At 40.7% G+C, this 23,038-nt stretch overlaps 2 protein-coding genes across 5 annotated transcripts; one reads left to right on the top strand and one right to left on the bottom strand.

The window, feature by feature from the left end:
- Positions 1 to 453: 453 nt before the first annotated feature.
- On the top strand, positions 454 to 8,392 carry hmga1a (high mobility group AT-hook 1a). Of its 4 annotated transcripts, none has more exons than XM_075474989.1 (5): positions 454 to 532; positions 1,630 to 1,748; positions 2,591 to 2,671; positions 3,704 to 3,760; positions 6,193 to 8,392. In XM_075474989.1, exons 2-5 carry the CDS (start codon positions 1,650 to 1,652, stop codon positions 6,250 to 6,252), a joined length of 297 nt encoding a protein of 98 aa, XP_075331104.1. In that variant the 5' UTR covers positions 454 to 532; positions 1,630 to 1,649; the 3' UTR covers positions 6,253 to 8,392. The 4 variants fall into 4 exon arrangements, with proteins under 4 accessions (XP_075331104.1, XP_075331106.1, XP_075331103.1 ...); XM_075474991.1 differs by lacking the exon at positions 454 to 532 and adding an exon at positions 555 to 826 and having other exon boundaries at positions 1,630 to 1,733; XM_075474988.1 differs by lacking the exon at positions 454 to 532 and adding an exon at positions 595 to 826.
- Positions 8,393 to 8,472: 80 nt separating this feature from the next.
- On the bottom strand, positions 8,473 to 13,367 carry smim29 (small integral membrane protein 29). The gene is made up of 5 exons (XM_075474986.1): positions 13,279 to 13,367; positions 12,504 to 12,801; positions 12,355 to 12,380; positions 12,145 to 12,250; positions 8,473 to 9,874 (listed from the first exon to the last, which is right to left on the bottom strand). Exons 2-5 carry the CDS (start codon positions 12,609 to 12,611, stop codon positions 9,806 to 9,808), a joined length of 309 nt encoding a protein of 102 aa, XP_075331101.1. The 5' UTR covers positions 12,612 to 12,801; positions 13,279 to 13,367; the 3' UTR covers positions 8,473 to 9,805.
- Between the last annotated feature and the right edge of the window lie 9,671 nt (positions 13,368 to 23,038).

The raw sequence follows: 23,038 nt of genomic DNA, 5'->3' as shown, positions 1-23,038 counted from the left end.
GAGTTTAAAGGCGGCTTACGTTTACATTGGGGGAGGTCATAGTTCACTGGCCATTACAGTGGAAACTGTGGAATGCTGCTCTACTGTTCAGCAAAGACCTACTAGGTTGAATTGCATCTTCTTTATCCAGAATATTTTTATAAATTTATTTTTTTTTCTTTAAGTTTATTTCTGAAACTTTTACCCATCTGTTCGGTGTTTTTGTGATCAAAGTTGGAAAATTTGAAGAATCCAGGAGCTGTAGAGTGGGGGGGGGGTGTGTGTGTGTGTGTGTGTGTGTGTGTGTGTGTGTGTGTGTGTGTGTGTGTGTGTGTGTGTGTGTGTGTGTGTGTGTGTGTGTGTGTGGGGTGGGGCCTCTCTTGTACTGTTGGTGGCCCATATCTCCGCCCTCCAGTGTTCCAGCTCCCTCGAGGGCGGCTCTTTAAATTGGCCCAAACTCCTCCTGACCGGCGCCTTTTTCCCTTTATCTGCACGAGACAAGACACACGTGCTATATATAGATCGCCGTTGGAATAAACTTCTCAACCTGCTGGTAAAAAAAAAAAAAAAAAAGAAAAAAAAAGGAGGGGGGATATCAATTTTTAATTCTTAAAAAGAAAAAAAAGAGAAGAAAATCGCTCCCGTTCTGTTTAATTCATAGCCGTTTTTTAAAGCTGCACGAGCAGGGGGTTTTAAATGGGCGGGCTGTGTGTTGTCTGACGAATAAAAGCTGTAGCCTATAGATCGTTGCAAGGTTTTTTTTTTTGTACCGGGTATAACCAGACAACCTTAAAGGAAGCAATTCTTCTCAAATTTATTACCGAGACGAGGCGACAAAAAAGAAAAGGTGAGTGCAAGGAAGGCGACGCGAAGCCGGAGGGGAAGCTTCACATGCTCGATTAGCTACAACCGATTTAATGCATTTTACAGTGAGCCGGAGCTCCTGAGAGGCAAGGCTGCATGCTCTAAACGTCAAGCCGTCTTTAGTTGCTTTGGCCTGGGCTAATCCCGACGCACAGCCACCTCGCTCGCCTGCATTTTCAATGCCGTTTGGGGAAAAAAATGCGAGCCCCCCATTCAGCCGGGGCTTTTAGCGTGCAAATGCAAACGAGCACACAGCAGCCATTGTGTGTGCGTGCGCGCGCGCGCGTGTGTGTGTGTGTGTGTCGGCGGATCTCTCCGCGGCTCCGGCGTGCAGACATGCTGTGAGAGAGTTTCATGCACAGGCCCGATCATTGGTCCCAACAAGCACAGCAAAGGGGCCTCTGTAACGTGGTCGGTTCCGGGAAGGGAGCAACGGGTTCAGTAGTCTTTTTGCAGGTTTGTCCGGCCTCTCGCCGCCTATTGAGTCCCTGCAATATCATGCGATCGGGTTCGGTGTCAATCCCCTGTTTGTGTAGCACGTTCGGCTGTGTAATGGAGCGCAGATGAGCCAGAAATAGACTTGGAAATAAGCGCGGATTAATTGAGTTCAACGCGTAACCGGCGCGCGGTTAGGTCGGCCGTCTTTTAATTTTTGGTTTGTTGTTGCGGTCAGTGAGTTTAGTGGCCCGAGCACTTTCGTGTTCTGCGTGTGTGTGTGTGTGTGTGTGTGTGAACTCGACGCCTCATCTTGCAGCAACACCAACCGGTGTGATTTGTCTTCCATAGGTCTGAAAAGCTAAGCAAACATGAGCGACAAGGGGACCGTCTCACCGAAAGAGAAGGAGGCGACAGAGAAGAGAGGGCGTGGAAGACCCCGCAAGCAGCCCCAGGTAAAATCCTCTGACGTAAGTAGTGTCCATTTACTTCTACACTTGCTGGGAAAATGTGCTTTGTCGGGTTTTGCATGTCATGACAGCAGCTTTAACCTTAAAAGCAGAAGGAACCAGGCCTGTGTTATAAGACGTGTTGGGGAGCAGAAAAACAAAAACAAACCCTGCGCTCACATCTGTTGCAGCTGATGATCAGATAGATATTACTGCGGGTAAGATGCTCATACGTATCAATGTCACGAGCTCTGAGTGAAATGCAAAATCCAGATATGGCAGCAGCATGCCCTTTTGACCATTTGCTGGCTCCTTATCAGAGTAGAGGTCTACAACAGAGTTCCTGCATGTCTCACCCGTTTGTAAGCTGCCCGTAACCCAACACCTTTAAACTGGTTTTAACCCCCCCCTCCCTTTTCGACCCACCTCCGCTCCTCATGTAATGGATGACATAGCAGAGTCGAAGTGCAGAGTGGCTCATATACATGTCACTCAGCCTGCTGTGTTTTACTATTGAATTGCTTGGTTGCTAGGAGCTGCGGTTGTAAACATGCTAGAACTGCAACAGAAGCCGTGTCGGCCATGAGACCGCTTTGGACCACAAATTGCGCATGAATACAATAACTTGCCTCCTGCTGAGGTGATGGCAATCCCCCCTAAGTGTTTACTTTGCATTTTTCTCCCCTTCACATCCCAATGAGGCTGCTCAACAGTTTCTGTTTCTGTTTCTAAGTAACACGTTTGGGTATGACTGTTTGGGTTTTTTGTTGTTGTTTTTTTAATTCTTAAAATATCTGTTATGTGCCCCAAAGCAATCTGGGATGGTTTGTAGTATACTAACTTCTATCTGGTTCGATTGCCAGGAGCCAAGTGGGTCCCCAACTCCAAAGAGGCCCAGAGGACGGCCGAAGGGCAGCAAAAACAAGGCAACAGGCAAGGGCAAAGTAAGTCGCTGCAAATTGTGATTTCTGCTGCAGCAGCAAGCGTGCATCCTGAGCTGGAACAGCAGCAGTGCCAAGAAAGACAGACCCAACCTTATCACGAGACTCTACATGGCAGTTGTAGTCCCATCTTCTCTTGCATTCCTTCCTGTTTTGAAACCCTGATTCCTCCTGGTTGATGAGCGCTGTAGCAGCAGCTAACCTCATCCTCCTAAAGGATGTCGAGCTGTTGCTTGTGATGTATTTGTTGGCTGCAGTTTAGCTGCTTCCACCTCTGGGTGTCAGAAATAGCCCAGCTATGGTTTCCCATTGTAAAAACCTTGGTTAACTGCCTCACTTTTTTTTTTTTTTTTTTTTTTTTGTGGGGGAGGGCGGGATGCTCACCCTGTACTTCCTGTCCTCCAGCTTCCTGCAGCTTGTCATGCACAGTGCGGTGCAGGTGCAGAGGCCGCAAGACTGTTTCCAAGCTGACACTAAGCACCCCTCCGCCCCCAACCAGCACACAGCCCTAGTTCTTCTCTGCCTGTCGTCTCCATAGCAACAACTGATTTTTCTCCCTCGCCCCAACCCTCCAGCTCCCCCGTGCGCTCCGACTTTGCTGCTATGTATGGGAAAGGGAGAGATGGAGGGAGTTTAGGACTCTCATGCATGGACTGATATAGGTTTGGAGGCTTGGGCCGAGCTGCAGAGGGTTTGTGTCTCTGCTCAGTTTCACCAGCTGTCTCTGAGCCTCAGACCAGGTGGCCAGCGAACTGGAGTGCCCTGTGTGCAGTTCCTGTTGGCCTTCCAGATAATAGCCAATGAACCCAATGCCCCCTTTCTGTCCTTCTCACTGCAGATGTACGACTGCCATCTACAGGCCTCCTGAAGCGAAGCTCTGTGGAAGCAGATTGTTGATACCAAAAGTTTTTTTTTTTTTTTTTTTTTTTTTTTCCCTTTAGCTGAAAAACCTTGGCTGTAGCTCAGCAAGTCTCTGAGCACAAATGTCAGGACCCTCTTGTTGCCTTGCTGACCTTGTGCTGTTTTCTTTCACAGAAGGCAACGGCAGCCCCATCTGCAGGGGGAAAGCGCAGGGGAAGGCCTAAGAAGGAGGTAAGAGTCTCCCGGACAAACAGTGCAACATCAGTGCTCACATTTGCTAAACCATTCCTCTCCAAATTGAATTATGATTGGTATGACTGTCTGAAGGGTGGAATTGCATTTTCCTAATTCCCATGACTGCCTCCTTCCCCTCAGACGAGTCATTTTTACTCGCCAGTTATTTTGGTTCCTGTGCTCATTCAGAGCAGCTGCTTGTTTATTTGAAGTCTTCACCTGGTGATTGTAGATTATAGGATCTGTCTTTTGGTTCCTTCATTACGTAACCCCCCCCCCAGCAAATGCACACACTTGCATTATTGTCAGTAGTTTTTGATGTTTTGTTTATTTATATAAATATATGTATGTGTGTGTGTGTATATATGTGTGTATGTATGTGTATATATATATATATATATATATATATATATACATGATAGTTCTACCCTCTTGGGTCTTGATGAGGCATTTGGATGCATGTAGAGATGGACCAATTGACAGATGAAAAGCGAGTAGCGACTATAACAAAAAATGGAGAGGTATGCGACCGGTTGAAATGACGCCATGTAGCCCGGAGCGTTGGCTGTTGTGACATCAATTTTGTGCCACCGTTTGCTTGCAGGAAACTGCGAGCATAAAGCCAAACATTGCAGATGCTAGGGATGAAGAGGAAGATATTTCTGGGTTTAGAGACTTAAAAGTTTCTGTCAATCCAGAACCTGACAGTAACCTCGACCCCGAGCCTGCTCCAAAAAAAAAAAACGTGTAACATGTAAACAGAAGCATGATTCGCAAATTGTCTGTGGCTCAGGAGTCAGTGCTGATCGTCTGTTCCACTGTGAGCATGAGTGAACATGGCTCAACAAGAAGAGCGCTGTATAATTGCAGTAGTCCATTTAAATCTCATAATCCAGTGTTTTTCATTCACAACATATAACGGAGAGCATCGAGTGTTGAAAGTGAGACATTTTACACTTTAGCTGAACAAAAGTGGCTCGTGTTGAATTTGGTGGCAGCAGCACGTCCCGAGCTCACTTGTGGGCAACAGAAGGCTGGAAAATGAAGGGGCCTAAAAAGGAAACGGCTGAAGGTACAACTAATCAGATGAGTTTGCAACAGGTCAGTTATGTGATTTAGAGGCTGAACAATCTGCAGAAACGGTGTCTGCAAATTAAGCAGTTTAGAAGCGTGCCTCAACTGTTAGAATGCAGTCGGGATTGTGCCTGGAATCGCTTCAGTCTCAGGAGCGCGTGCGGGTTAAGTTGTAACATGCCAAAACAAAAAAAGTGGCCCATGTGAACAAGATCCAGATATGCCGCTTTCTTCTTTGGGCCAAAACCCAAATTGAAATTATAATTGTTCTCTTTTTTGGGGGAGATCATATCCTCTGGACTGAAGGGTGATTGTAAACCACAGACTGCATCTATTCCAGCAGCCTGTCTTCGTTGTTGAGGTGTCCCGCCTGCAGTCCGGTTCTTTGGGAGAACTGGTCCAAAAGGTCCAGCAACCGGTCTCCTCGGTTCACAGATGTTTACTTTTTTTCTTTCTTAAAAAGAGGGGATGCTACAAAATGAACATTGGCTTGTAACTGCTCAGCCTTTTTGGGGGATTTGTAGCTGCAAACCAACTGTCAGCTCTGCCAGTTTAATATGAAATGGTAAAAGGTCTCAACATTCATGGTTTTCTGTTTCATTGTGGATAAAATATTTGAGATTTGCAAGTCGCATCAACCAATTTGTACAAAAATAAGCAAGAAGTGTGACTGGAGAGATGTAAAAGGCTAAGTGTGAACATAAGCTGTCTTTATTGCTTGTGATTGGGATAACACTGGATTTCCTATAGCTATGGCTGATGCGGTGGGGCCATCAGACCCGCAGACACTACTCTGGTAATGAAAATATGAACGGGCTAAAGACATCTGGAAAACTTTTCTTAAAAATTCTAGGAGGAAATTGTGTTGTTGTAGTAACATTCTGTCATGTGCACTGGTGGTTAGGGCGTACTATTAAAAACATGCCTGGATTGCATTACTCACAGAAAGGAAAGACCCAAAGTTGCCCTTCTAACCAGCCCACTAGCTTTTATGAATGAACGTCTTGGGCAGCAGTGAGCATGCGGGGGAAAAAGCAGGATGCCTCATCATGACTCACCAGGGATGAATCACTCCACTACAGATGGCTCACCCTTCCCCTGGGTATTTTTCATACCAATGTGGTTCATCAAAGAGATCTTTTTTCTTTTTTTTTTTTTTTTTTTTTTTTTTTCTCATGTTTGTACTTGGGGTTATTAAAAGCAAGAAGAGAGGGAAGAAGAACAAGTCATGTTAAGGCATGAATCACAAGCGGCTATTGTTGCTGAGCAGTGAATCTGCTTTGGAGGCATTTTCCTTGTGGATGCAGTCAAAGTCTTGACTTTCTGTTTTTTGTTTTTTGTTTTTTTTGTTACAGGAGAAAGAAGAGAAGGCATCCCAAGAATCATCTGAGGAGGAAGAGGAGGAGGACCAGTAATCCAACGCATGCTACCTCACTCAACATACTGACTTACTGTTAACCAGAACTGGGCTGTATTTCCAACACCAGTGCCACCACATGACCACTGTTCACGACAAAGCCCCCTTTACCAAAGGTGGGGTTAACACAGTACATATATCATGCAGCTGCACTGGATAGAAAGATGGACTTGCTCAAGCATAGATCTAAGAATTACATGAAAGGTAACAGCCCTTTTCTCTACATGTCATGTTATCACAAGTCTTTTATACTGGACAAGGTGTGCTCTGAGGAGCCTGGATGTTTTTCTCCCCTAAAGATGGTTTCTAGGACATTTTCTCTGCTAAACGTTATTTGTTGTACCCGCATCTGAGATGGTAGGGCATATAGATTTTTCTGCTCGTTTTGTACTGGACAAAGGTGAATTTTACCTAGTTGCTGTTTTTTTTTTTTTTTTTTTTTTTTTTCTTTCTTTCTTTCTTGTCTGTGTGAAATGGTTAACCTCTCCTCCTTTGCATCATATTCTAGATGGAGTTGAGCTTCAGCGTTTAGGATGAGAATAGGTGTCTGATGGTAGAAGTGTCAGTTCCACGTCTAACTGATCTTTTTTTTTTTTTTTTCTTTCTTCTTCTTCCACACCCCCAAGATTAGAGCATCTTCACCTATTTCCTGTTGGACAGTTTAGATTTAGTGATGCTTCTCAAACTTTCAGTCCTTGGCATGTTGTGGGGAGATGTAAAGTGTATCATTAGTCAACAGAAAAATCTGACCAGACTTACTGTTCTGTCTTGTTTTTTTTTTTTTTTTTTTTTTCTCCTTCCTCCAGGTTACATACCATTTTAAAAAAGAAAAGAAAAAAAAACATGAGTGTGCTGCTTTTCATATTATAACTCGATTCTTTTTGGTGTAATGTGTGTTTTAAGGATAGCGTTGACGGATTTCTCGGCTGAAAGTCATCAGTGTCGTTTCTTCAGGGAGCTTTCACAAATGCTGTTACATTGCTGTCTTTGTCTTCACTCGGTCCTCTGATTCTTTCCCGAGCGCGCACTCAATCGCTCGTAAGGTCAACCGCAATTGCTCAAACAAGGAGTTCGATTGTCATAGTGGATAGGCAGTCACGCTGCTATCCAACAGGGGCTGTACGGTTTTCATTCCATCTAGCTCTCGCTGTTTCCCAGCTTCATTGTTCGGTCCTTCCTTTTAGTACCGTTAAAACCTTTTTCTTAGTCTTCTGAAGATACGTGTCGTATGCTGTCCGCTACAGAGAAATAAAATGTTTGTGTGTTTTCTAAGTGTCAGGGAACCTGCGGTCACAGTCCAGTTAACTGGGTTTTTTCCACACACCTAAGCTGCTACAACCTCAGTTACAAAACCCGGAAAACTGCAAACAGGCGAGACGAAGCCTGGGTATTTCATACCTCACTCAACAGCTTACTTTACCATATGATTGCATTTAACTGTTTTTTTTTTTTCTTTCTGTTTTTAATGTAACCTCTGGCATGACTTAAGAGGTTGTTATTACAAAGTTGTCTGTTTTTTCTTTTTTTTTTTTTTTGTTTACCTGACTGTAAGGTTGTATCTTAAGATGTCCAGCGTGTGAATGTGCACGTATGTGTCTTGGCTCGTTCGTTACCGGAGCTTGCAGACAGGTTTTTTTTTTTTTTTTTTTTTTTTTAGTTTTATGTGTGAAGCAAGTCAGGGAGACCTGTCAGCTTGACGACTGTGTTCGCTGACTGTGGTAGATTAGCAGGCGTGTTGTTTTCTTTTATTTTTGTTTGTTCTGTTTTTGTTTTGTTTTTTAATCTTCTGGTGCACTGAAATGTTGGTTCAGAATTTCATGGACAAATGTTTGTGTAGACTGGGCGCTCTTTTCACTGTTCTGATGGCCACTCTGTGTCTGGCACGACCACACACACACCCATACCATAATCATGCAATTGGTCATACGGTCATTTCACATCTCTTTCATCCTTTTCCAACTATTCAACAGTATCGAGTCATCTTACATAGCAACATGCATCCGTTGATTTATATACCGTAAACTCAATAGGATGGGATCATTCTTTTTAATGTACACGTATATAAATGTACAATGTCTATATTTCTATGGTGCCCTACAATTTGTATCAGAAATGGTCAATAAAGAGAATTTTTCTTTGTCAATTTTTTTTTTTTTTTTTTTTTTTTTTTCTTTACGTGCTCTTTGTAACCAGTGTATCTGCAGCATAGACGAGTCGCATCACTTAACGTCTTTATTGTTGTAAGCAACAGCAGTGCAAATAAATCAAAGGAAAAACGTGGCAACAGTGCTGTCAATATCACATTTACATCAGTAGTTCTTTGACTTGAGTGCCTCATGATAAATTTCATACAGCAAGAGATCTTAGGGGAAAAAAAAAAGATTTATATAGACACCTGACAGGAGCGCATGATACCATGTCCGGTGCTGATCATGACGTGATTGTAAAGGCTCATACTAAAGCAACTGTAGATGTCATGTCTAACATCACGTGTGAGCAGTAGTTGCTATTCACAATATATTACCGTCCATCTGGTCAGTTAAAACGATTTACATTCAACAAATGCAAGGCAAATAAAGATTGTAACTCCAGCAAGGAAATAGAAGGAAAAAAAAAAAAAAAAAGGTTTCCTGAGTGCTTGATACAGTCAGACCTATGGCATTCATCTGCACAGATTCTTCAGCCAAAGGTAAATTTTGCTGGTGCCATGCCTTATACACAGGACATATTTCGGGGCACTAGTCACAATCCATTTAAGAGATGAGAGGAAGTTGGTGGTGTTTACTTCCAAATCTGGCACTTCATGCCACTGTTGAGTCAGCATTTGGCAAAACCACAAAAGATGCACATTCCAAGGCAGCGACTCTGGGAGCAAACTTTAAATGAAAGTGGGCTGCTCGGCCTTTTGACTCAAAATGAAACTTAGAACTCCGCCAGGTCACAGAAAACAACACTGACTTGGATCATGAAGAGGGTTTGAATTTAATTTTTTGTTGTCAAACCGCAGAGGTGTTTCGTCAAAGAAGCCAATGACACGCTGAAAACAACCTATGCACAATAACCAACCCAGGCAGGGGCGCTGATCTTTAACTGGTGCACATTTGCAGTGTTACCACACTGAACACGGGCACAGTGACAATCAGCACAAATGCCTACTGCAACCCACAGGAACAGAGCTGCTTGCCACATGTCACCCACAAAAACAATGTGATTGTAAACAGACTAAATGTACAGGAGCCCGTATCGTCTACCTTCCTGGACTTTGATGTAATTGCGTACAATTGTAAAAATATCCTTTAATAAATACATTCAAAATAAATAAGTCAAAGGTAATGCATCTCTTAGGCACACAGGATTGGCATCAGGACTTCACATATGAGCAGTCGATCTAACACAGGACAAAGAAAGGCTTATTGTCACTCGTGTACTCAGAGCTGACGGCAAACGGGAGCAGCGACAAAGTGACAGGCTTAAGTTGCAGATAACTAATCTCTATGGCTGAAGGTTGTGTCCTCACTCCACCGTGTCCTGCATCAGGGTTTTTCCTTCCATCATGCACTGACGTCTTTGGTCAGAAGAGGGCGCCGCTGTTGATAACTTCTAGCCCAACCTTGTACAATCTGCAGACATGAAACGGCAGAAGAAGAGTTCAGCACAGCCACACACTTCTGAGCTGGATGTGCAAAGCTGTTGTGGGCTAACAAGTTAGTGTCAAATTTCAGCATTTGAAACACATTTTTTAAGGATTTCTAAACCTATGGTGATGAGAGGCTGACTTGTGCAGGATTCTATGGTTTATCTTCAATTACAGAAACTTCATAGTTTTATATATATATATATATATATATATATATTTATATAAGGAAGAAGTGACAAAAGGCTTTTGTGATTAGGGGAGACCCTTTGAGACATATTTCAAGCCCTGTGTTGGTCCATTAGTTCCATTTCATACTTTCTCTGAAGTGAATAACTTTGACATTGCCATCTAGTGTTTCTCCAGACTGTACATAACTTTGAAATTAGTGAAACACTGAAGTTATAACAATAAGGAATCTGAAAGAATAACAATGGATTGGAAGAAAAAAAAGAAAAAAAGAGTAAAACATCAACTTAATTAGAAAGTATAGTGCTGTTGACTTAAACGTGAATGTAAATGTGACAGTACATGTTCACACGTCTGAAATTTAAGCTCCGATTTACATAGGTTTCCTTTTTTAATTGTTTTTATGCATGTAAGAAATGGAAAATTTAGGGAGAGAATAAGAACAACAATATTTGATGGAAGAGACGCATATTTGTTGACAATAAAAAGGTTAACTTTATTTCTATTACAGTGTCCATCACGTGACAAACTTCTTAAAGGCAGATACGACTTAAGCCTGATTTAAGCCTGGTTTATAGTCGGTAACGCAAGACGCAAAGCAAGACGCAAGAAGAAACGCAAGCCCTTGCGCGGTTGCAAGCCCCCCCTTGCGTGCTTGCGTGTGTCACCTCAATTTTCTAAACTTCACGCAAGACAAGACGCAAGATGCGAGCAGAGCTATAGAGTAGCCACTCTGGACGCGAGTACAAGCCACTGTCTACATCACATCCGGCGGCGTGTTCATCTTCCGGTCTTCCAAAAAAAAGACCGCTGTTTTCAAACGCCAAGGTAGAAAGCGAAGAAGAAGAAGAAGAAGAAGAAGAAGAAGCAGCATGAATCCCATAGACATAATATATATAATATATTATGTCTGGCTGTGAATTGCCAAGCAGCACACGCAAGCGCCGGCAAAGCTAAATGAAGTATAAACGTCTCCAGCCATTAACACACGCGCAAGAAGAAAGCGCAAGGGCAGTTAAAAGAAGTATAACTCGGCCTTTATGGTCGGTGACGCAAGACGCAACGCAAGCCCTTGCGCGGTTGCAAGTCCCCCCTTGCGTGCTTGCGTGTGTCATCTCAATTTTCTAAACTTCACGCAAGACGCGAGCGCAAGCCACTATCTACATCACATCCGGCGGCATGTTCATCTTCCGGTTTCATCCCCTAATAAAAGACCGCTGTTTTCAAACATAGATATAATATAGGTGCTATATTATGTCTATGTTTTCAAACGCCAAGGTAGAAAGCGAAGAAGAAGAAGAAGAATGAATCCACTCGAAGAGAGACTTGCCGAAGTGGTCCTGGCGGTGAATTTCCTTTCATTGTAGTAGGCTTGTCATTGAAAAAACCCGCTGCTCCACCTACTGTCCTGGCAGTGAATCGCCACGCAGCACACGTAACCGCCGACAAAGCAAAATGAAGCATAAACGTCTCGAGCCATTAACGCAAGCGCAAGACGCAAGCGCAAGGGCAGTTAAAAGAAGTATAACTCAGCCTTTATTTGTGCGTTCCGACGCACTTGAGAGGCCTCTCTGCACGGATTTACAGCGCCTCCAATAAAACGAACGTTTTTAAAATATCTGACCGCCGTCCTAAATTATGCCAACACGAGTCGCTCATTGCTATCGAAAGAAGTCAGAAGGATCTGTGGCGAGCAGAGAAAACATGTATTGCAACATCACTCCTGTTCTGACTTTACTTTTGCAGCTATGTGCCAGCGTAAGGGGAAGAGATCAGCAAATTGAGGAACTATTGTGCCCTGAAGCTAAATGTTGCCAATAATGACAAGCACACAGAGGGAAAAAAAAAATCTAAATATACAATGAGAACGCAGGGGATGTGTCTTTACTTCTTTGGATAACTGATTACTTGTATTCATACCTTGCATGCTTAATTCTACCAAAAAGACATGACACTTACTGGTGGCATTATGGACAGATTTTTCCAATCTAACTTAGAAGATCTGATCATTTCATACATCTGCAGGTGTCGCTGCAGCAGAGAACACAAGACAACGGTGCATCTTACCCTCGTGTCTTCCTCTCTCCACAAAATCTCCTGTTCAGCCTCATTGAGCTCTTCGGAAGGATCATATGTGTAAACTGGTAACAGCTGATGACGGAGCCTGTCAATTCTGAGGAATAGAGATCACTGGTGATTTAATGAGTCAAACTGGGCCACAGAAACAATGTCATTGAGTTCAAGATTTGATCACAACACATATAAACTGGTAGTCACCTCCTTTTCCTGCGAATATACAAGATCTACAACAGAGAAAAGTAAGAGTTTAGTGTTCAGGTAGGTCTTGGTAATCATACTGCTGTGGGCTGTGTTATTGTATGTGTCTCATTAGCCCATCCTGTGTCGCAGTCCAACTAACCACTTACCACAGCTGCAGCTATTCCAGCAATAGTTAGGAGGAGGAATGGCACCAGCACGTAGCTGACATTCACACCTCCATCTACGACGGCAGGGGTCTGAGTGGTGCTGTTCATCGTAAACGTTCAGAGAGGAGGGACACAGGGGGCCACTTGTGCGGAGTCTTTGTACACGCAGCAAGCCCCCTCTTTACGGCGGACACTATGCAGCGGCTCACTCGTCAAGCTGCCTCCTTGTTTATGCCTCATCCTCGCCGTTCATGTGACTGCCACATGGTATCACTGCCCTCCCTAATCAGCGAGAAATCTGAGGGAACACGGAATGAGAGGAATTTGCACAGTAAACCTGTCTATCAAAGAAGCTCTAAAATGAAGTTTGACCAAATCTATGTGGTAAACCGATAAAACTGACAGAAGGTGTAAAAATTTAACGAGACTGATTCTCTCCACCACACGGCTGATGTCTCGGTTAGCAAGCCTGGTTTATTTGCTATGGTCGGTTGCATTGCAGTCCTTCCTAACTGCGCAAACCACCAAGTCTAAAATATCTTTAAACCACAGTCAACAGTTCACTTTGTTGTGCAAAAGCTTCACACAGACCCACCAGCTGTAGAACTGACTGTCACCGTTATAAACCATGTAGCTAACGCAAACTGCACCGTTACACTGCAAGTTTGTTATTTCACTGCGCCACAAGCTGAGGAAAGTGCTGAGCAGAAGGCGAAGCGGGTCTGCGAGCCGATACATTCGACCATGTTTTGTTTTTGAGTAATTTCTTACTCACCGTGTAACGTCAAAAGTCTCCCCGTCGAGGAACGTCCCAGTTTCCAGCTGGAGGGTTAACTTCCGCCTCCCTGTAACGACAGCAGCGGAACTTCCGGTCTGAATCCTTCAGAATAAGAGCGAGAACTCAAGCTGCACAAAGTAAACACTGAAAGTCGTCTGCATAATCTTTCCGCAGTAAAACGATGGAATATGGGTGATTGGCCTACAAATGCTTCAAAATGTCCTCAATCTTTCATGTCTAAAACCCAGTTAATAGCTGTAACTGACGTATACAGAACACGTGTTTCACTGAAGATTTCATGTGTCCTTTTTTGCCATTACAAAATGAAGGCAGAGTAAACATTATGCTTAATATATACATATTTTACTACAGTTAAACAGGTTTAATTGAGATTGTTTGAATCTATTTAATCTTATTTTCTTTTATTTTTGTCAAACCAAACAACAAGAAGTTTTAATGAAAAAAATGACAAGTAATCAAGCCATTACCAAAAAGGAAACAATCATGGGTTTAAAAAAATAAAAATACATATATCACATCACTGAAAGGAAAAGAAAAGAAAAAAACATAATTTGCAGCTTTTATGTGGTTAATGTGTATAAGAATATATCCAGTGTGACCCAAAAGAAAAGTAACAACAGTGACTTGTGGGGGTAAACTACAATTGTCATGTCATATGTCAGTGTTTGGTTATTTTAAAATCACCTAATTATTCAGTGCAGTCAGAGTTTTTGTTCCTTGTTTCACCATTGCAGCCATGTCATAAGTAACACTGCTAAATGAGAAACTTTAACGCTTTTCATAAAACTCTTAAGTGTGCCATATAGAGAAAAAGTGAGACATCTGACTCGAAATAGGCTTTTGCCAGCACATCCTCAAAGGAAAGGCAGTGCATTCCGTAAAGATGTGTTTCCGTAAAGTTACAATTATAACATGAATTTGAGTGATTGATATTTTTTTTGATATCATCACTAAAAAATTGCAATGATTTACCAATCCAATCTTCTAATGTATGTGATATTATTGTTAAAAAAAAAGAAGAAGAAGAATGAATATGTGAAATATGACCACACAGGAAAAGCTCCCTGGTTTGAATCTCTGTGCCTTTCTGTGTGGAGTTATTTTATGTTATGTTCTCCCCATGTATGGTTTCTTTCCAGGTTCTTTCACTGTCCAAAAACATGCATGTAAATGTAAATGCAAATGTAAATGCAAATGTAAATGCAAATGTAAATGTATTTTATTTATACAGCCCTTTACAGACAATCATTACGATGTACCAAAGTGCTTTACAGTAGGTAATAAATAAAGAGAAGAATAAGTAAAAACAAATAAAAACAATAAAAGAACAGTGAAAGCAATTAAATACAACAAAATTGAATAAGATAAAATAAGATTAAATAAGATAAAAGTGTCATCATACTACTGGGAATTAAAAGCAATCCTAAATAAGTAGGTTTTTAGCCTAGATTTGAAGAGGCCCAGGTCAGAAATAAGACGATGTAAGGTTAACTGATGGTTATAAAGAATTAAGGGATTCTGCTGCTCAAAAAGTGATTGATACTAACCCCCGTTGTTAATATCATTATTTCACCATTATGTGTCATTTTTATGTCTTCAAACACGACTACTTTGAACAATTTGTCGCACACTGTTTTTTTTTTAGGTGAATATAACTTAACCCTAATCTGGGTATTGTTCAGAAACTTTGATCAAAACATGGGTCCCCTTGTGCAACATTTTATATAAGAAGAGAGAATATGGGAAATCAAGAGCAGAGGAAGTGCCAGAGGGATATAAAGAAATGATCAAGGTAAACATTTAGCTTAAAGATCAGAGTTCAATGGATCTAGTGGTAGCATTATGGTTGTTAGATGGATTTAGACTGCAAGCAGGTCAGCTGAAAATATGAAATGCCTGTGAAATGTATGAAATGTGGTTCAGCAACTGTGAAGCAAACATTGACCTTTTCTCAACACTCCTGTCTTAGGTGGACCATCACTGATATTCTGTTTCTGTGTGAAATTCATGTGTTTGAAAGGAAGAATTTGACATTAAAACTGGCAATTTCAAACTTTTGTCTTTACCATGTTGTAATTTAAGCATGTATGTTTTATGTATACCCCTTGAAAATCAACCATGCACTTGTGACTCCATTTCGCCTCACCTCTCGTCATAATCAGTTCAGCCATGAGAAGAAATCGTCACAAGGGACTGGGTTCATGGCTTTTAAAAAAGCAGTGTGCTGCAAAGGCTAAATGGCTGTTATTCACGGGCTTTCTTCAGAAGAACCACACTAGAGGAGCATTTGCAGGTTTTGAAATCAAAGTTTAGCTTTGCTGCAGAGCTGCATCTTAAATTTATGCAGTAGGGATACAAAACTGATAGGGTTGAGGAGCTGTTGAATTTTCACAGAATTAAGAAATCCTCTTAGTTATTTGGTCGTTAAATTTACATGGTAGTTATATAGAGAAACTGATCATGTTTTGGGTGCAATGCACAAGTTTGTACTGACTGACCCGGTTATGGGTCACTGCTATGAGGTTTTAAAAAAGAAAAAAAAACAAGTTATCTAATCTCTTTTTGATATGCCGGTGACCAGTACCCACAAAAATATAACCAATAGCAGGCAAAGTATGTAACGAGAGTGACTGGACAGAGCAGTGGTACAATTTATTTCTCTTGTGTTCACCTCTGACTTGAAAAACAGGTGTTTAGCAGTAATATTTCAACAATAAATGCTATTAATGCTAATAATCACATGCAAAGCATGCAATCAAAACAACTCCAGCATTAAAATACAGTAATAACTAGAAAACCAATGAACATGTAATAGGGGATTACAGATTAAAAATGGTCACGTACCACATACACCTATGTTGAAAGAAAAAAACACAGGTGGGTGAATTACAAAAATGTAGCGGCAAAAGATGACCAGACCTTAAAGGTCAGCCAAGAAAAATAATCAACCTAAAGCAACTCAGAGAGGAGCCAGATGACAATATAAATAGTTTAGAGTTCAAAATTCTTAGCAGCGATTTCGTGCACACCCAGTAAAAAACACCTGAGTAACCAGGGTATGGAACCACAGAGCTATACATTGTCTAAAAAAAAACTGTGTCCCAGCCAGAATCTTTCCCAAGTTTAAAATACCATCAATAATGAGTAAACCTCTGCCTCACACACTATGGAAGGGTCCTTGTTGAAACAAGAGGTTTGGTTGAACAGTGTATTTTGCTTAGGAACCTTCCCAGCTTTGTAAAATGAACCGGAAGTTTCAGAGCAGAAATCATGATAAGAGCTGTTCGAATTCTTCAAATACTTAGGAAAGGAGGTCAAATGCTTCCCGTAAGATCTCCTTTAGGATAGGAAACACTGGACCATGCTTTATTAGAGAAGGGAGATAATTCAGTCCCACAATCCCCTGCGGCCGCAAATTTCATAGCGATGCTCGGTTATTTTTATCCAGTCGTACTAACTGTGATTCCTGTGGATTGAAAGGAGAACAGGGGGATGTGTTTGAGCAGCCTGTGACACCAATAAATTACGCTTTTTTTAAGACTTAAACACTTTTTGATAATACAGTAACGTTCTGTTTTATCTCTCATGAGCTATGATAACCTTGGTGTACTAATGTGATGAGAGTGCAGTAGACAAGAATCTGAAGCACTGCTTGTAGAACATTGCAGACCTACATCACAGCTCAGTATAAGTGTGGTCGGATGCTCACTGCAGCATGGTTGTATTTTCCTTTGTCCTGACATTTTTCTTTTCTCCCATCTCTCCTTAATGTCATGATGTTTGCCTTAGAGTTAAAGGACAAGAGCGTAAGAAAAGCCCGACAGCAGGTAATGTTTTTGACTGTTTGTGACGCTGCAGCTGTTCAGCTCATCATTCACTGACTGAGTACAGCTGCAGTGACCATGGGGGAACAAAAAAACTAACAAAAATGGGGGACAAATTCATTTGACTATTTGGTGTTTATTGTTTATTGTTTGTTTGCACTTGAATAAAACATTACAAACAAGAGTATATCACATAAAATAAAGAAATAGAATAAAATTAATAAATAAATATATATACAATAGATAATAAATGATAAGCTGCAATGAAACAGTGCTGGAGAAGTTAGAAACCCTGGGAGGGCTTATCGAGAACCTCACCATTAAGATAAATAAACAAAATTAAATGTATCTTATCAGGATAAAACAACAAATGGATTAATGAGAGAGAGAAAAAAAAACAAAGAATAAAAACAACATCACAAAAATCAATAATCAAGCAATGAATCAAGAAATAAATTACAAGAAATCAAAAGATTAAATTGTGATGGCAACTATAAACAAAAAAGAGAAGAAAAAGTATTAAGACAGTCCCATAGAGTACAGGTGATCTTTTAATTTCCTTTTATAGATGGGTAGGGAGGGAGAGCTGTTTGTCAGGTGAATATACTTGTTCCATGAAGTTACACCTTTATATTTGATGGAAAACTGTTCTCTAGTGGTACAACAGAGTGGGATATGAAGCAGCTTAGATTGTCAAGTTGTTCTGGAGTGAATGTTTGAGTTTTTTTCAAAGTATTGTTGGAAATGAGATGGAAGTGTGTGTCCCTGACTTTGAAGACGAATGTACTTGTTTCCATAGTGTTAATGTTGTAAATGGACAATACCTTTGATTTGGAAAATAAAGAGGCTGATGCGGCTGTGGACTCTGAACTAGTGACTATTCTGATAAAAAAAAAGTACATGCACAGGCAATATTGCAATAAGATAGATATGGATATACAAGACTATAATATAACGTAAACAAACCAGACCTATTAAGGCATTTATGAACTTTCCTGATAATTCCCACAGATTTAGACATTTGTTTTTACACATAATCAATATTTTCTTTCCATGAGCATTTTTCATCGACTATTACTCCCAAGAAGCGAGTGGAATAAACTCTCTGGATTTAATTTCCTGCAATATAGACTTTAGCATTATCAAATTTCTTTTTGCCAGCAATAATTAGATTTCTTTATGTTTAGCGACAATTTATTTAATTGAAACCATTTTGAGGAGGAGTTAGCTTCAGAAATGAGGGGTTTTAAAGTGCTTATGAAAAAAAATGATTTGTGTCATCTGCAAATAAAATAGGTGATATAGAACTTGATACAGCAGCAAAATCATTTACATAAATCAAAAATAATAAAGAACCAAACTGAACCTTGTGTCACACAACAGGTCATAACTTTTTTGTTGGACATACGGTTACTAAAATAAACAAATTGACTTCTATTGACAACATAACTCTTGAACCACTTGTACACATCAGCTTGAAACCCATATCTAGACAGTTTAGACAAAAGGACCTCATGGTTCACTGTATGAAACGCTTTAGACAGATCAAGGAAAACACTTAGTGCAAACTCGTTGTTGTCTAGTGCAGAGTGGATTTGGTCGGTGAGATGTAGTAAAGCCATGTATGTTGAATGACTCTTTCGGAAGCCATATTGATGGTTATACAAAATATTGTTTGAATTCAAGTGCTGAAGAGTTCTTCTGTGTACAAGTTTTTCAAGGATCTTTGAAAAACATGGCAATATTGAGATAGGATGATAATTAGAAAAAACACTTTGATCATCAGCTTGGTAAATGGGAATAACTTTAGCTATTTTTATGTCATTTGGGACAATGCCATTTTCTAATGAGAGTGAAAATATATAAGTTAATGGTTTGATAATAGAGAATTTTACCTCTTTAAGAAGATTCGCTCTGATGTCATCATGACCTGCTGCTGAAGGTTTGAGTTGATCTATTATTTTAAGTACTTCATCAGCATCAGGGGGATCAAAGCTGCTAAAAGAAGAGAAGAAGTACAGCATGAGAGAAAAGAACAGAGAACACTGGGAAGATTTGCCTTATTAGTGGCAGCAGATCAGAAATATGCTGCCCCTAGAGTTTAAGTGTGACAAGTGAATTTGAGCGATCGCATGGGTGGTGAATAAGTGGAGCAGAGATGTGTAGTGCTCACTGAGACGTTTCCTGCTGACCTAGGCCTAAAGCAGCTTAACTAAGTAAAGATTTAAGGTCACCTGAGCCTGCACTGACTATAAGCTCATCATATAGGATGATTTTTAAGTGTAATCTTGAAAGAGGGTGTCAAAGGGAGAGCTTAAAAAACTCAACAACATTTCACAAAATGCAATGAAATTCAAAATACACAACATTCCGCTCAACAAATTAATTAATTCAATATCCATTCTGGCCTCAACCTAGAGGCAGCAGAGGGATGGCATTTTAGATTGTAGCTGTTTGGCTGGAACTTGGATATCACTAACCAACACTGGAACTCTTATGACTACTTTAGCCATGGAAAACAAGTTTTGGCAACAACACGTTTCTTAAAATAGCCTGAGAGCACCGAATACATTCAGATGAGAATTTTTTTGTTGCTCTGACATGACAGGTCGTTTATCAATAAATAGTATAAGATATGAAGTGAAATGTATTGAAAATTGGTCAAAGAAGGAAGTACATGTAACAAAAATATTCAAAAGCGCTAAAAACACTGATGGTATGATTGCTACAAATGTATCGACAGTGTTAGATATAATAAAAAATATATTGTTAACCATAAAGTACAGGTACAGGTACAGCTTATTGGTTATTTGATTAGACCATTGCGCTACAATGGAAGGAAGTATCAAAGTATTTTGCATATCTTCAAACTGTTCTCAAAATTGGTTGCTAGCTTTAGCTGCCATTTACGGATCAGTTCCTGGTCTTAGCTAGTTTCAGCTGACAGCCAACTTTATGTAGAAATCAGATATTATTGTCATAGGTTATACTACAGAGGGTAATATTCTGTGAAGAAAAACAATGGATTTTCAAGATCAAAGTTATAAATTTGCATGAAACAAAGCTCTAACCATTCCCTGAAACGTGAAGGTGAAGAATGACAGCGCTAAGATCCTGTGGAACTTCTAGATCCAGTCTGATAAACTGGTGATGGCTAACCAACCGGACATTGTGGGGGTCGATGAACTATAGAATAAGAAAATAGAGTTAGATGTAGCACTCCCAAATGACAGCAACATCAAGAAGAAAGAACAAAATAAACTTTGAAGGAAGTTGAAAAGATGTTGGAGGTGAAGGCAACACTGGTGCCGGTGGTAATCGGAGCACTAAAGAGCTAAAATATTGTGTAGAACTCTCAATCCCCCTGGCGTCTGGTAGATGACCCCAACCTGAGAGGGCAACATACACACACACAAGAACTTGCAAAGAACTTTGGTCTTTCCATGTGCTCAATGTGTGGTGTGACCAATGTGGAACTTGTTCTGTGGACCAAAGTGAACTCTGAGGGCCGTAGCTTTCAAGAGAGATGGAAATCACTTCATTTTTCTTTTCTTTTTTGTTTTACTGAACATGGAAACAATTGTGTTGGCCTAATTTGCCAAGAGATAATTGCTGTACATAAAGAAATTAATGTAAGGAGACACGACCAGACAAAGCATGCTAATGCATATGACATCAGAGCCATCAGATCGTGAACGTGTTGGAAAAAGTCGAACAACTGGAGGCCAGCCGGGCCTCACAACAGCGCTTCATCAAACGCCACCAGAGATAGTTGTGAAGTGGCTCATGCTAACCACTAAACAGAGAGGGCGAGTTTATTAAAGAATGTGTCAAAAAAATGTCAGAAAACGTTTGCACTGAGAAGAAGCACATACATATGACAGAGGAGCTGCTTGATCTCCAAAGCCTTAAAGGCCAAACAAGAGGAACGGATGTATTCATTTCTGTCTGTTCAGCTGTTGAGGACACGAAACCACCGTGGAGTAAGGTTAGTGGGATCACTACTGATGGTGCGCCTGCCATGGCTGGTGAACGAAGTGGATTATCCGCTCTTCATCTGTGACAAAGTCAGAGAAAAACGGAGCCAGCGCTATTCTGCATAGTGGAAGACCACTGCATAATTCTGCAGCAGGTCCTTTGTGCAACACCTCTTAAATTTGCGGCCCAAGTGTACTCAGATGAATGCCTAAGCAAGCTCATACAGATGAAAGGCTAATTGCTCTGGACAAAGTTTTCTCCCGTAAGAAAATTTAGGGGGACACATTTGGCAACTCAACAATACTCCTCCTCAGTAGATGGTTAAGGGTTCTGTGAATTCATGATGTAATGCAGAAAAGAGGATCTACTAAAATCCACCGTCTCATTTTGCACTACCATTTTTTTATCCCTTTTTTCACGCCTTAGGATGTAACAGTGGTGAACATTTTGTATGAGGGATCTCTAATAGCTGAGGATAAGATTTGTGCATTATTTCAAAAGCGTATCGACTCTGAGCTAAGATATCAATGACCCCTTTATTTTAAGAACTGTTTTGTTGATGTTTTTTAACAGGAGACAGCAAACTACTGACTGCTATTAAATGATCAAACGTGCACAGGGTGTGACACCCTGAGCATGACTTTTATCATCCAGAAAGAGGACAAGAAAGACTACATTAAAAGATGAAGATTCCCAGACTTCTTGAAAGATTTAGGTAATAATGTTGGCGCTGTCAGCTGATTGCCACTAGATGTCACTAAGCACATGTGAGCTAAGAAAAGGCATTGTCCAGGGTAAAAATATTGCTATGTCCATTTACATTTCAGATATAGTTACCTCTGTTCAATCAATACGCTTCCACTCTTTTACCTCGCAATACTTAATTTAGATAAGTATACAGTATAACTCCAGCAGACAGAAAGACACACTGAGCGAAAACATTAGAAAAGTCTCCTAAGAAGTGGTTGTTACTGATTGTTACTGTTGAGGATTAAAAAGTGTGGAAATGAAATAGTTGAATTGAAGATTGAGATTAGGTGTGCAATGGAGAGTCTATTCGTTTTAAATCAGTGTGTACCAAATCACGTACGCACGGAGACCAGAGTGAAATAAACAAACTGTTCTGTTGGCAGTTGAATTGAGTCTTTAACAAAGTCAATGCCCATCAGAGTGAGATGAAAAAAAAGGCATCCAGTTAAACTACGTGAAGGTATTTGGTTCTTTAAAACGGACCCCAAACACTTCCTCTCTACACTGTCAGCAGGGTGCTTTGTGCTGACATTGTTTATCTTTTAGATTAATTAAAAAATAAACAATTTTTACAGCTATACTAAAGATGTTTGCTGATATCATACATTAATACTGAATATCAACACTATTGTATGTGATTTTTGTTTTTGTACAGTGGTGACTGGCAGATACCTCTGTGGCTCTCTTGTTCATAATGGGCTGAGGGCAGATGGTTTGTCCATTCGTTCAAAGTGCATTCAAAATAAAATGGTAGTGCAGACAGACTGCAGTGGGAAAGTGCTCTCATTAGCAGTCAGAGTGTTGACTGTGTTCTTTGCTGTAATATTGCTGCTTTGTTGTAATTTTAGCCATTAGGTAAACGACTCAGCGCAAAACGTGTAACCATGAAAATCAGCAGGTGAGCAGATGTCTCCAATGCTCTTGAAACAGTCGATGAGTCAGTTGGCCTGTTAAGCAGCCAATGAACAAAAAACACTCCATCCATCCCCTCCCCTGCGGTGGAGTGCATTGTAGGCGTGGTTTACAAGAATAGGAGGCGGCTCCTCCTCTTGACGCGCGCTTCTCATTGGTTTGACAGTGTCTGTCACATTCGGGGGCTCTCCCCATCTTTTAAACACCGATATTATTCCGAAAAATGGTACATTATGTAATTGAAAAAGCATTTTTCTTTTATTCGCATACGA

The sequence above is a fragment of the Odontesthes bonariensis genome, chromosome 10 (assembly GCF_027942865.1).
Source record: "Odontesthes bonariensis isolate fOdoBon6 chromosome 10, fOdoBon6.hap1, whole genome shotgun sequence".
Classification (NCBI taxonomy): domain Eukaryota; kingdom Metazoa; phylum Chordata; class Actinopteri; order Atheriniformes; family Atherinopsidae; genus Odontesthes; species Odontesthes bonariensis.
This window is presented reverse-complemented; position numbering and strand designations above follow the sequence as displayed.